Below are 11371 nucleotides of genomic sequence, written 5' to 3'. Positions count from 1 at the left end.
TGGTGTGAGTGTGTGTCTGTGTTCGTGTGCACAGGCCGTGTCTGTGCAGCGCGCGTGTGTGCACAGAAGCTTGTTATGTGTGCACCGCGTGTGGCCAGGCAGCGGGCCCCGTGCTCATCTGTGTGTGCGCACACGGGTTGGCGTGTCAGTGTCCCCACGTGTGTGCGGGGGTTTCCCATCACACAGATCAAAGGCGTGAGCACACTCACACACACTCACACGTATCAGGAACCATCAGAAGGCCAGGCTGGCCTGCCTCGTCCGAGCGGGAGCCTCGAGACTGGGATGGATTCCCCAAATCCCTCCACCGTCTCCCCCGTTTCCCACCCATGGTGCTGGACCTCCTGTCCCTGGGGAACCCCTCTGATGGCCACACCTCGTTGGGCAGCCCCTAGGAGCTGCTGGCAGCTCTCCCCCAGGGGACGGCCCGCCCTCTCCCTGTGGGGTCCCCCCTCTGCCCTGCAGGCTGGGCCTGAGTCACAGGGACCGAGCTACTGGCACCTCCGAGCTGCAGGGTGAGAGAGGCAGACCTGGCAGCTCGAAGCCCCAGGAGGGCCCTGAGTGTCATGCTCAGAGAGCAGCAGCCCCTCCGGCCCCCGGCCCCTCTGTTCCCCCCTTAGGGATCGGGGTCTCCACCAACCCGACATCCCCAGAGCAGGACTTTGGAGGAGGTGTGGGGGGCGTCCCGCTGCCTTGGGTACCCCAGTGGAGCCTGCCCAGCCCAGCCTGAGGCACTCTGGCCCGGAGGCTAGCCGGGGCTGCTCCCTCCCAGAGCCGGCCATTTGTCAAGGGTCAACAGGACAAAGAACGCTCTCAAAAAAGGGAACGGCAGCAGCTTAGCGGGAAGCCCACCTCCTCCGCCTCTCTGACCAGTGATCGCTGTGTCCTTGAATGCCCAGCTCCAGGACAGGCTCAGGACAGCCTGGAGGAGGTGCTTGGTCAGGCTGGAGAAAACAGACAGACTCGTGGCACAGCGGACACAACCTCTGACCTGGGCCAGCCTGTGTCTCCACTCACGCCCTGCAGGAACCAGGTAGGCGCCGTCGGCTAAGAGTGCTGCTCCATCTCCTGACCGGGCAGGCTTACTGCTCACCAGCCTGGGCTAGGCCACCCCAGGCAGAAGGCATTCTTCAGTTGGGGAAACTGAGGCACAGGGACTGCAGGGACCTGCCAGCGTCGCCCAGCTCTTGGGCTGGGTTGGGACCAGGGCCTGTGGGCTGACAGCACTCGCGGCTGCCCCCTGGTGTCGTCTGCTCAAACTGCCGCCCACGATGGCACACCGGCCGGCAGGGGTCAGGGGTCTGGGTCCTGGTGGGAGGACGCAGCCTCCCCCATTCAGCCCTCCATCCGCTGCCTCCCAACCCCCCCGGGCCCCGTCAGCCCCAGACCCTTCCATCAACCGGGCCTGGGCCCCTGCGGACGTCTGTCCCGTCCTCAAGACGTCCCTCCCACCCCCGCCTGGGCCCATTGATCGGGAATGGCTGGGGGGCTCTTAGCTGGGGCCGGGAGGGGTCTGAAGAGGGAGGACCGGGAGGGAGGAGAGGGGCTTTGCTACGTCAGAGCCTTCCCTCCCCGCCCCCCCACACTGCACCCGCCCCTGGAGCTGGACATGCCCAGCCAGTGGCCAGCCTTGGACAGGACAGTCTGCGGGTAACCTGGAGAAGGACGCTGCACGCCCCAGAGCCAGCGTGTCACCTGCGGAGACTGGGTGCCCATGACCCGGGGACGGGGACAGAAGGCAGCCGGGGAAGCAAGGGCAGTCCTGCCACGAGGCTGGGGACGGTGTGAAGCCTCGGGCTGTGCTGCGGTGGACAAGGAGACCAGGCGTGGGGACACCCCTCCCGGCAGGCGGGGGCCCTCTTGGGTGACAGTGCAGCCCAGCCGAGCCGTGTTTGTCCAGGAGCCGGACATCGGGTCGGTCCCCATGGCAGGTAAGTTACGGACAACCAGGGCAGCCTCATGGGTGGGCTCAGGCCCCGGGGCGGGTGGGGCAGGACGGGAACCAAAGAAGCCCCACCGGACCCGGCTCTGGGCAAGAGGGGGCCGAGGCTGAGGTCTCCTTCCAGCTCAGGCCGATGGACTCACTGCCACCCAGTGCAATGATGGGGGTGCCCAGAGGCAGGGGACCAAGGGACCAAGTCATTTCTGGGAGACGAGAGCCCCGTCAGGCCTGCGTGATGACCTCGGGCCGCTCCCTTCCCCTCTCTGGGCCTCGGCCCTTGAGGATCGGCATGAGAAGGCTGGACAAGAAGCCTCCAACGTCCCTTCCAGACCTGACACTGGACACCGCTGGGAAATCCTCACCTCTGGCCGAGGTGTCCTGGCCTCTAGAGGGGCTGAGCAGAGGAAAGACCCCTCCCCGCAGTTCCTGAAAGTGCTGAAGGGTGGCACGTTGACGGGAATGGGGGTGCAGAGAGGGCTTGGGAGCCAGTGACCACCAGCAAAGCCCCCAGGCTCAGTGAAGCCATGAGCCCTTCCCTTGGGACCCAAGGCCATGGCCCTGGAGCTGGCATCCCTGGCATGATGTATTTGCCCAAGCAGGCGCCCATCTGATGGCCTGGCCTCAGGGGGGAGACATCAGCCCACCCATCCACCCGCCCCCAGGTCCCCAGACTGGACGTGGCCCATTGCTGTCAGAGAGCGAACCCCAGGCTGCGGAGACCCCAGGGGCTCTGGTGAGGTGCTGTGCTCACACGTGGTTTTTAGGCTGTAGGGGACGTGGCCGTGGCCCTGGTGCCACACTCTCCCCGGTGCTGCAAGACCGCCCCCACCTGTGAGGGCAGCCCGTTTCCCCAGCATCAAGCATCCCCCTGCTCAGGGGTCCCACGGTTCTGCAGTCTGGCGTACGCCCCAAAGCCGCTCGGCTGGGGGCACTGCTGGGAGGAGCCCTTGTCCCCTGACTCCCGGACACTGGCTTCCGTGGCCCCAGCAGGTCTTCAGCCCCCTATAAAATAATTGCTCTATTTTTCAGGGATTTTTTTTTTTTCCATCTTAAAATTTTAACCGAACTGGGCGCCATGGCTCACACCTGTCATCCCAGCACTTTGGGAGGCAGAGGCAAGAGGGTTGCCTGAGGCCAGGGGTTGAGACCAGTCTGGACAGCTTGGTGAGATTTCGTCTCTACAATAAATCAAGAAATCATCCAGGCATGCTGGCGCACACCTGTCGTCCTGGCTATCCGGGAGGCTGAGGTGGAAGGATTGCCTGAACCCAGCAGGTCGAGGCTGTGGTAGCTGTGATCGTGCCACTGCACTCCAGCCTGGGCGACAGAGTGGGACTTTGACTCAGGAAAAAAAATTAAGTGTAAAATATACGTAACATAAAACGTCCCGTCTTAACTATTTCCAAGTGCACAGTTCTGTGGCGTTAAGTGCATTCACATCACCACCATCTCCAGAACTTCCTGCATCTTGCAAAGCCATCCCCGTTAAACATCGGTTTTCCATTTCCTCCTACCCAGGCCTGGCAACCACCATTTTCCTATCAGTTTCCATGAATTTGACCTCTGTAGCTACATTTTATGAGTGAAATCACGCAGGGTTTGTCCTTTCCTGTCTGGCTTATTTCACCCGGCATAATGTCCTCAAGGCTCAGCCATGTTGTGGCTTGTGTCAAATTTTCTTTTTATTTTTTTTGAGTTGGGGTCTCACTGTGTCACCCATGCTGTATCAGTGGCACAGTCACCTTCGTGCCTCAGGCCATCCTTCCACCTCAGCCTCGTGAGTACTTGGGACGACAGGCAGGCACCACCACACCTGGCAATTAAAAAAAATTTTTTTTGAGTCGGAGTCTCACTCTTGTCATCCAGGCTGGAGTGCAGTGGCACGCTCACGGCCACCCCCAGCGTCGACCTGCTGGGCTCCCGGCGATCCTTCTGCCTCAGCCTTCCAAGTAGCCGGAACTACAGGCACGCACTACCATGCCTGGCTAATTTTTGATTTAATGTAGAGACGAGGTCTTGCCAAGTTGCCCAGGCTGGTCTCGAACCCATGGGCTCAGGCAATCCTCTCGCCTCAGGCTCCCAAAGTGCTGAGATGACAGACTGAGTCAACAAGCCCAGCCTATTTTTATTTTATTTATTTATTTATTATTATTATTATTATTATTTTTTTTTTTTTTTGAGTTGGAGTCTCACTCTGTCGCCCAGACTGGAGTGCAGTGGCCGCTCCTGGCCACCATAGCCTCTATCTGCTGGGCTCCGGCGATCCTACCGCCTCAGCCTTCCAAGTAGCCGGAATTACAGGCGCATGCTACCATGCCCGGCTAATTTTTTTTTTTTTGATTTATTGTAGAGATGAGGTCTCGCCTGCCCAGGCGGGTCTTGAACCCGCGGGCTCAGGCAATCCACTCACCTCAGCCTCCCAAAGGCGTGGGATTACAGGCTGAGCCACCGAGCCCGGCTGCCCAGCCTATTTTAAAATTTTTTTTATAGTGATGAGGTCTTGCTACGTTGCCCAGGCTGGTCTCGAACTCCTAGGCTTAAGCCATCCTCCCCCGTCAGCCTCCCAAAGTGCTGGGATTACATGCGTGAGCCACTGCGTCCGGCAGAATGTCCTTCCTTTTCGAGGCTGAATAATATTCCGTAGTACATTTGTAACACATTGCGTTTATCCGTTCAGCCTTCTGTGGACACCTGGTGGCATCCGCCTTGTGGCTTTAGCAAACAACGCTGCTGTGGCCGTGGGCGTCCAAGTGTCTGCCTGGAGTTCCCACTTTCAGGTCTTTGGGGCACAGAGCCAGAAATAGGACTGCTGGATCATATGGTTTCTAGTTTAAATTCGGGGGGGGGGGCAGTCACTACACCATTTTACATTCCCATAAGCAATGGACAAAGGTTCTGATTACTCAGTATCCTCACCAACACCTGCTAATTTCCACTTTCTTTTCCGCCATCTTTTTTTTGCTGTTTTTTGAGTTGGAATCTCACTCTGTCACCCAGGCTGGAGTGCAGTGCCACACTCACGGCCACCCCAGCGTCAACCTGCTGGGTTCTGGTGATCCTTCCGCCTCAGCCTTCCAAGTAGTTGGGACTACGGGTGCATGCTACCACGCGCAGCTAATTTTTTAAAATTTATTGTAGAGATGAGGTCTTGCCAAGTTGCCCAGGCTGGTCTTGAACCTCCTGGACTCAGGCAATCCTCTCGCCTCAGCCTCCCAAAGTGCTGGGATGACAGGCTTGAGCCACCGCGACCGGCTCCCAGATAATTTTTGAGCCATCCCATGGCCATGTGGCTTGAGCAAATTGTTTCACGTCTGGAGCCTGTTTCCACTCAGTTTCCACATGGAGTTAACACCTACCCCACGGGGCTGACGTGAGGGTTAGTGAGGAACACATGACCTGGTACACGGGGCTGGGAGCATGCCTCTCACGAGCGACACCTGTTCTAGATGGTTCACGTGTGGGGTGGGTTGGGGAAAGGTCTCTCCAGCCTCGGTGGAGACCCTGCGGCCTGGGGGAGCTGGGCTGAGAGGAATCCTGGGTAAGCAGGAAGTGTCCATCCCTGACCTTGAAAACCTGCCCAGATCTTGCCCCTAGAAGCCCGTTCGAATGTCCTTCTGTCTGGTCTCTTCCCTCTTTTGTAAAGATCTTCTTTGGGCCTGGCACAGTGGCTGATGCCTATAATCCCAGCATTCTGGGAGGCCGAGGTGAGAGGATCGCCTGAGCCTAGGAGTTCGAGACCAGCCTTGGCAACATCGCGTGACCTCTACCCTACAATAAATAATAAAATTAGCCAGGTGTGGTGGCGTGCGCCTGTAGTTCCAGCTGCTTGGAAGGCTGAGGCGGAAGGATCGCCGGAGCCCAGCAGGTCGAGGCTGGGGTGGCTGGGAGCGTGCACTGCACTCCAGCCTGGAAGACAGAGTGAGACCCTGACTCAAAAAAAAAAAAAAAAGATATTCTTTTGATCCGCAATCCTGGCACCAGCCTTTGCCAAAAGCTTTGCCACTTTCTACCCCCTGATTAAAAATAATAATTCTGACCACAATGAGATATCTGGGCAACTTGGCGAGACCTCATCTCTACAGTCAATCAAAAAATTAGCCGGACATGGTGGCACGCGCCTGTAGTTCCAGCTGCTTGGAAGGCTGAGGCGGAAGCATCGCCGGAGCCCAGCGGGTCGAGGCTGGGGTGGCCGGGAGCGTGCACTGCACTCCAGCCTGGGCGACAGAGTGAGACTCCAACTCAAAAACAAACAAACAAAAAAAGTATCTGGGGAGCAAGACAGGCCCTGTCTCCACTCTCAAGGAGGTTGCTGGGAAAAATTTGTGGTTTTTTGTTTGTTTTTGAGTCAATGCCACACTCTGTCGCCCAGGCTGGAGTACAGTGACACGATCACAGCTCACTGCAGCCTTGACCTCCTGGACTCAGGCAATCCTTCTGCCTCAGATTCCTGAGTAGCTGGGACTACAGGTGTGCGCCACCATGGCTGGCTATTTTTTTTTTTTTTTTTTTTTAAAGATGAGGTCTTGCTATGTTGCCCAGGCTGGTCTTGCAGTCCTGGGCTCAAGTGATCCTCCCGCCTTGGCTTCCTTAAGTGCTGGGATTACAGGCGTGACCCCGCATGCCTGGTCAGAAAAAGACTTTAAGTGAGCATTTATCACACAGAGTGAAGCTGAATGGGGGCTCCTGTGGGCAAACAGGGCTGGCAGTCAGGGAGGGCTTCCTGGAGGAAGAGGCATACTGTGTCTCTTGAAGAACGATAGCTGGCTGGGTGACGAGCGGGGGTGGGTGGGCACTCAGGGGCCCACGCTCCTGTCCTCTCCCCCCAGCCTTCCTGTCTGCCGGCCTCGGCGTGCTCACCCCCTCGGAGACCTACGCCCTACCCACGGCCAGCTCCAGCTGGGAGCCCCGGCTGGGGACGCCGTTCTCATCAGGGCCCTGCACCGACTCCGCGGGGGCCCACGCTGCAGCCCAGCCCACCGGGCAGGGCCCCAAGAACCCGCGTGTGTCCGGCGTGACGGTTCAGCTGGAGACGAAGCCTCTGTGGGAGGAATTCAACCAGCTGGGCACAGAGATGATTGTCACCAAGGCGGGCAGGTGTGCGTGGCGGGGGCAGGGAGGACCGGGCGGAGCCGCGGGCGGCCTCTGAGTGCCTCTCTCTGCAGGAGGATGTTCCCTACCTTCCAGGTGAGGATCCTGGGCATGGACACGCGTGCCGACTACGCCCTGCTCATGGACTTCCTCCCTCTGGACGACAAGAGATACAGGTCGGGCACCGGCGGGGCAGGTGGGGCGCGGGTCTTGGGCGTGGAGGCTGGGAGTTAGACCCTACTGCCCTCGGGGTGAGGCAGGGCCCGTGCGGCCCTGCCAGGGGGTCCAGCCTGGGGTAGCTGACTGATGGCGGGAGGGAGCCCTGCCGGGGCAGCCGGCGGCCTTACCTGGGCAGGGGGCTAGCCTGGGGCAAGCAGAGGGTCTAGCCTAGGCAGCAGGGGTTATCCTGACACCTGCCAGCCAGGGGCAGCAGCCGTGGGCCCGGCAGTGTCCTCTGACCCTCGGGCTCCTGCTCTTCGAGACGCCCCAGGCTGGGTGAGCAGTGCTGCGGTCGGCGTCGGCCCCTCCCTGCCACCGGTACTGCTCAGGCTTGGCTCCCGGTGGGGGCAGCCCTGGCCACCTCGCTCTACCCCTCATCCCCCCCCAGGTACGCCTTCCACAGCTCGGCCTGGCTGGTGGCGGGCAAGGCGGATCCGGCCACACCGGGCCGCGTGCACTTCCACCCCGACTCGCCGGCCAAGGGCGCCCAGTGGATGCGCCAGATCGTGTCCTTCGACAAGCTCAAGCTGACCAACAACCTGCTGGATGACAACGGCCACGTGAGGCCTGGGCCGCGGTCGGGGGTGGGGAGAAGGGTCTGACTGTGGAGAGCCTGGAGCCAGGGCTGGCCGGGCCTTGGGTGCCCATGGCCACGGCTGGGCGCCCAGCTCACCTGGCCAGGGGTTGGACGGCGGAGAGGCCTGTCGGGGGGCGGGAAGGTGGAGCAGGGGTGGGGGGCGTTCCCGCAGACGCTGCCCTCCTGCGGAGAGGGAGGACGTGACCGGAACATCAGCCTCGGCCGGGCCCATTGCAGTTGGAAGCTCGTCCGACAGAGATCCCGGCCCTCACACCATTCACGCCCTGGGCCAGGAGCCACACAGAAGACTGCGCGCCGTGTCTCAGAGAGTGACAAAGGCCAGGGAGAAAAAGGAACCAGGGGAGGGGGCAGAGACAGAGCGGGGCTGTTCCTTTCTAGGAGCTTGGGAAGCCAAGGAGGTCACATTGGAGAAAGCCTGAAGGCAGTCGGGGAGCAAGGGAGCCCGCACATATGTGGGGGGGCAGCAGGTGCAAAGACCCCGAGGCCTGAGACTGTCAGGCAGCAGGCAAAGAGGAAAGTGAAGAGGGGAAGGTGAGAGGACAAGAGTACTTTGAGTCCCCCGGGCTGGTCCTCCATGCAGGGCCTCCGGCTCTTCCAGTGTGGAGCAGAGGCCAGGGGAGGACTTGTAACGGGGGCTACGTGATGTGGCTTCCAAGGGCGGCTGTGTGGCAACGGACAGAGGGTCCGGGTGGAGGCAGGGAGGCCAGCCAGGAGGCACTCGAGGAATCAGGTGAACGAGGATGGCTAGCCGCCGTAGAGGCAGTGGGGTGGCAGGGGCGGCCAGGTTCTGGACAGTTCCAAAGGTAAAGCTGACAGCTGGGACGTGGCTGTGAGACAAGACCAAGTGGCAAGCACTCTCAGACGCGGGGGCCTTTAACACAGCCCTGTGGCCTCTCGAGTTCAGACACTGCAGTGCCATTAGAGGAAGAGGACAGCTGGGCACGGTGGCTCACACCGGTAATCCCAGCACTTTGGGAGGCCGAGGCAGGAGGAACGCTTGAGGCCAGAAGTTGGAGACCAGCCTGAGACCCCCGTCTCTACAAAAAATAAAAATATGTATAAATGAGCTGGGCATAGTGGCCCATGTCTGTAGTCCCGGCTACCGGGGGAGGCTGAGGTGGGAGGACGGCTTGAGGCGGCATTTGAGGCTACAGTGAGCTATGATCACACCACTGCACTCCAGCCTGGGCGACAGAGCAGGGCCCTATCTCTAAATAAATATAAAATAAAAGGAGCAAAAGCAGCAGGCCGGGCAGCCCCCCCGCCTGGAGGAGGGCTCCGGCCTCGGCGTCCGCTGCTGCACCGCCCCCCCCACTCTGTGCCCCCGCAGATCATCCTCAACTCCATGCACCGCTACCAGCCCCGTTTCCACGTGGTCTTCGTGGACCCGCGCAAGGACGGCGCGCGCTACGCCCAGGAGAACTTCAAGTCCTTCGTCTTCACGGAGACCCAGTTCACGGCCGTGACGGCGTATCAGAACCACCGGGTGGGTGGGCCCGCTGGTGGTGCACCAGCCGCCGGCCAGCCCATTTCCCGGGGTGGAGACTGAGCCCCGAGGCACGCAGCACAGACCCCTGCACACAGCCCCCTGCCCTGCCCTCTCTCCCTGGCATCCGCCCGCCGTCCTTCCCCTGCCTGCACACCCATCCGATGCAGAGGCCCAGGCCAAGGGGCCGGGGGCCCAGGGCTTCCCAACTGCGGGGTCCCGGGAGGACAAGGGGGCCGAGCCTGGCTCCAGGCTGACCCACACCTGCCCCTTCTCCTCTGCAGATCACGCAGCTGAAAATCGCCAGCAACCCTTTCGCCAAGGGCTTTAGAGAGAGTGACCCGGACTCCTGGTACCGTCTGGCCCCGAGGCTCTGCCGTCACCCTCACCCCAGCCCCAGCCCACCCCAGGCATCTCCGGCCTCGACTCCTGACCCTCGTCTCGAGGCCGTGCCCCCTGACTTGTCCTGGGGCCCCACCATCGGACTCTGACCCTGACCCCTGGTCCTTCACCTTGACCCCCACCCAGGCTGGTGGCCCCACGGCCCCTGCTCAGCGTCCCCGCCCGGAGTCGCCGCAGCCTCAGTCCCTGCCTGCTGAAGCGTGCCACTGAGAGGGAGAAAGGTGAGGCCCCGGGCTGCAGACACGCAGGGCCAAGACCTGCACGGTGGGCAGGAAGCCGGGGCAGGGCCACGGGGCCTCCGGCAAGCTCACCAAACCCACCGGGCACCTGTGTGGACACAAAGCAGGAGGAAGAGATTCCTCAGACAATATGGGGCCCAGGGCAGAGAGAACAGGGTAGGACAAGGTGCTGAGAGCACAAGGCAGGGGGTGCCCAGTGGGCTTCCTGGGGGAGGTGGCTTCTGAGCTGGGCCTTGGAGGACGGGGAGGGATCTGGACAAAGGGAGAAGGCGAGGGAGAGATTCCAGGCAGAGGGAAAAGCAAGGACAGCGGCTGAGTGGTGCAGGAGAGGGACAGGCAGGCCTGGGGTCCACTCAGACCATTCCCTCCCTCAGACCCCAACAGAGCTTCAGCCTCCACCTCCAGGACCCCTGCCGGGCTCCACCATCAGCTGCTGCCCACTCCGGAGGCCCTCCTGGCCCCGGCCACCTACAGGCCCCTCGCCTACCAGGGCCTGTACCCTGAAGTGCCAAGCCACCTGGGGGTCCCAAGGGCCCGACCCGCACCCTACCCCCTCCCCAACATGCGGCCTGGTCAGGACTCCTCGTGAGGGCGGGAGCCCTGGGCAAGCCCTCCTGCCCAGGACCCCTCATCCGGCGTGGGAATCAGCCTCTGCTCCCCCTCCACCCACCGCCCCCCACCCCAAGCGCGGAGACTCACTCTCCCCTCTCCCCAAGAAGAGCAGAGTAGGTGGAAGCCCCGAGGGGGAGGCCTCCCCCCAGAGTCACAGCCAGGCCGGGAAGGGGGCCTCCTACCTCCCAACCCGGGAGCCATGAATCCTGCCCCCTCCTGCCTGGGGGGGGACGCCCCCTACCCCTGCTTGATCTCTCCCTTCCCCCCATCATTAAACCATTTGGCGGTCAGAGCACTTCTGTCCTCCGGAATCGGGCGGGAACCTCGGGGACCCCCAGATCCCAGACAGTCCCCCAAAGCTCTGCCGGGCGCCGCATGCCCGGGAGCACATAGCGACGGCAAGGCTGCTGGCCCAGCTGGGTGGGAGGCGGCCCTCAGCCCGTGAGAGGGACTGGGGTTCCCGCTCCGGGCTTTGTGGGCCCAGCTGGGGACCGAAACCGCCACTCCAGGGGCGCAGGACCGGCTCAGAGCCACGCAGCGAAGCCTGGCCGACCTCCGCCTAGGGGCCGCGTGCCGGGCTGGGGTCGTCCGGCCTCGCGCCAGGCGCCCGGGGGAAGGGTGCAGCCACCCCGGGAGCCGAAGTGGGGGGGGGCGGGACTTGGGAATCCGATCGCGCCTCCAGCGGGGGGGGCTCCGGACGGGGGAAACAGGAGGGCAAGGCTGCAGCCCGAGGGGAGGACAGGGCGGGGGCGGCCCCTGACACGACCCCGGCCTCCTGCGGGGCG

The 11371-nt window shown here is 62.0% G+C and overlaps 1 protein-coding gene across 1 annotated transcript; it reads left to right on the top strand.

The window, feature by feature from the left end:
• Positions 1–1882: 1882 nt before the first annotated feature.
• Positions 1883–10563, top strand: TBX10 (T-box 10). Its single transcript, XM_008047857.1, has 8 exons — positions 1883–1931; positions 6769–7036; positions 7105–7206; positions 7638–7809; positions 9178–9333; positions 9618–9685; positions 9862–9956; positions 10349–10563. The coding sequence occupies exons 1-8, from the start codon at positions 1925–1927 to the stop codon at positions 10561–10563; spliced, it is 1083 nt and encodes a 360-aa protein (XP_008046048.1). The 5' UTR covers positions 1883–1924.
• Positions 10564–11371: the final 808 nt, after the last annotated feature.

The sequence above is a fragment of the Carlito syrichta genome, unplaced genomic scaffold, assembly GCF_000164805.1.
Source record: "Carlito syrichta isolate Samal-C Ts95f unplaced genomic scaffold, Tarsius_syrichta-2.0.1 Scaffold117994, whole genome shotgun sequence".
Taxonomy (NCBI): domain Eukaryota; kingdom Metazoa; phylum Chordata; class Mammalia; order Primates; family Tarsiidae; genus Carlito; species Carlito syrichta.
Note: the sequence above shows the minus strand (reverse complement) of the source record. Positions and strands in the feature narration are given on the sequence as shown.

What these genes read in the sequence shown, in the direction of transcription:
- TBX10 (XM_008047857.1), top strand. An exon ending in TGCTGGATGACAACGGCCAC is followed by an intron (nt 7,810 to 9,177) that starts GTGAGGCCTGGG and finishes GTGCCCCCGCAG; the next exon opens with ATCATCCTCAACTCCATGCA. An exon ending in TGCCACTGAGAGGGAGAAAG is followed by an intron (nt 9,957 to 10,348) that starts GTGAGGCCCCGG and finishes TCCCTCCCTCAG; the next exon opens with ACCCCAACAGAGCTTCAGCC.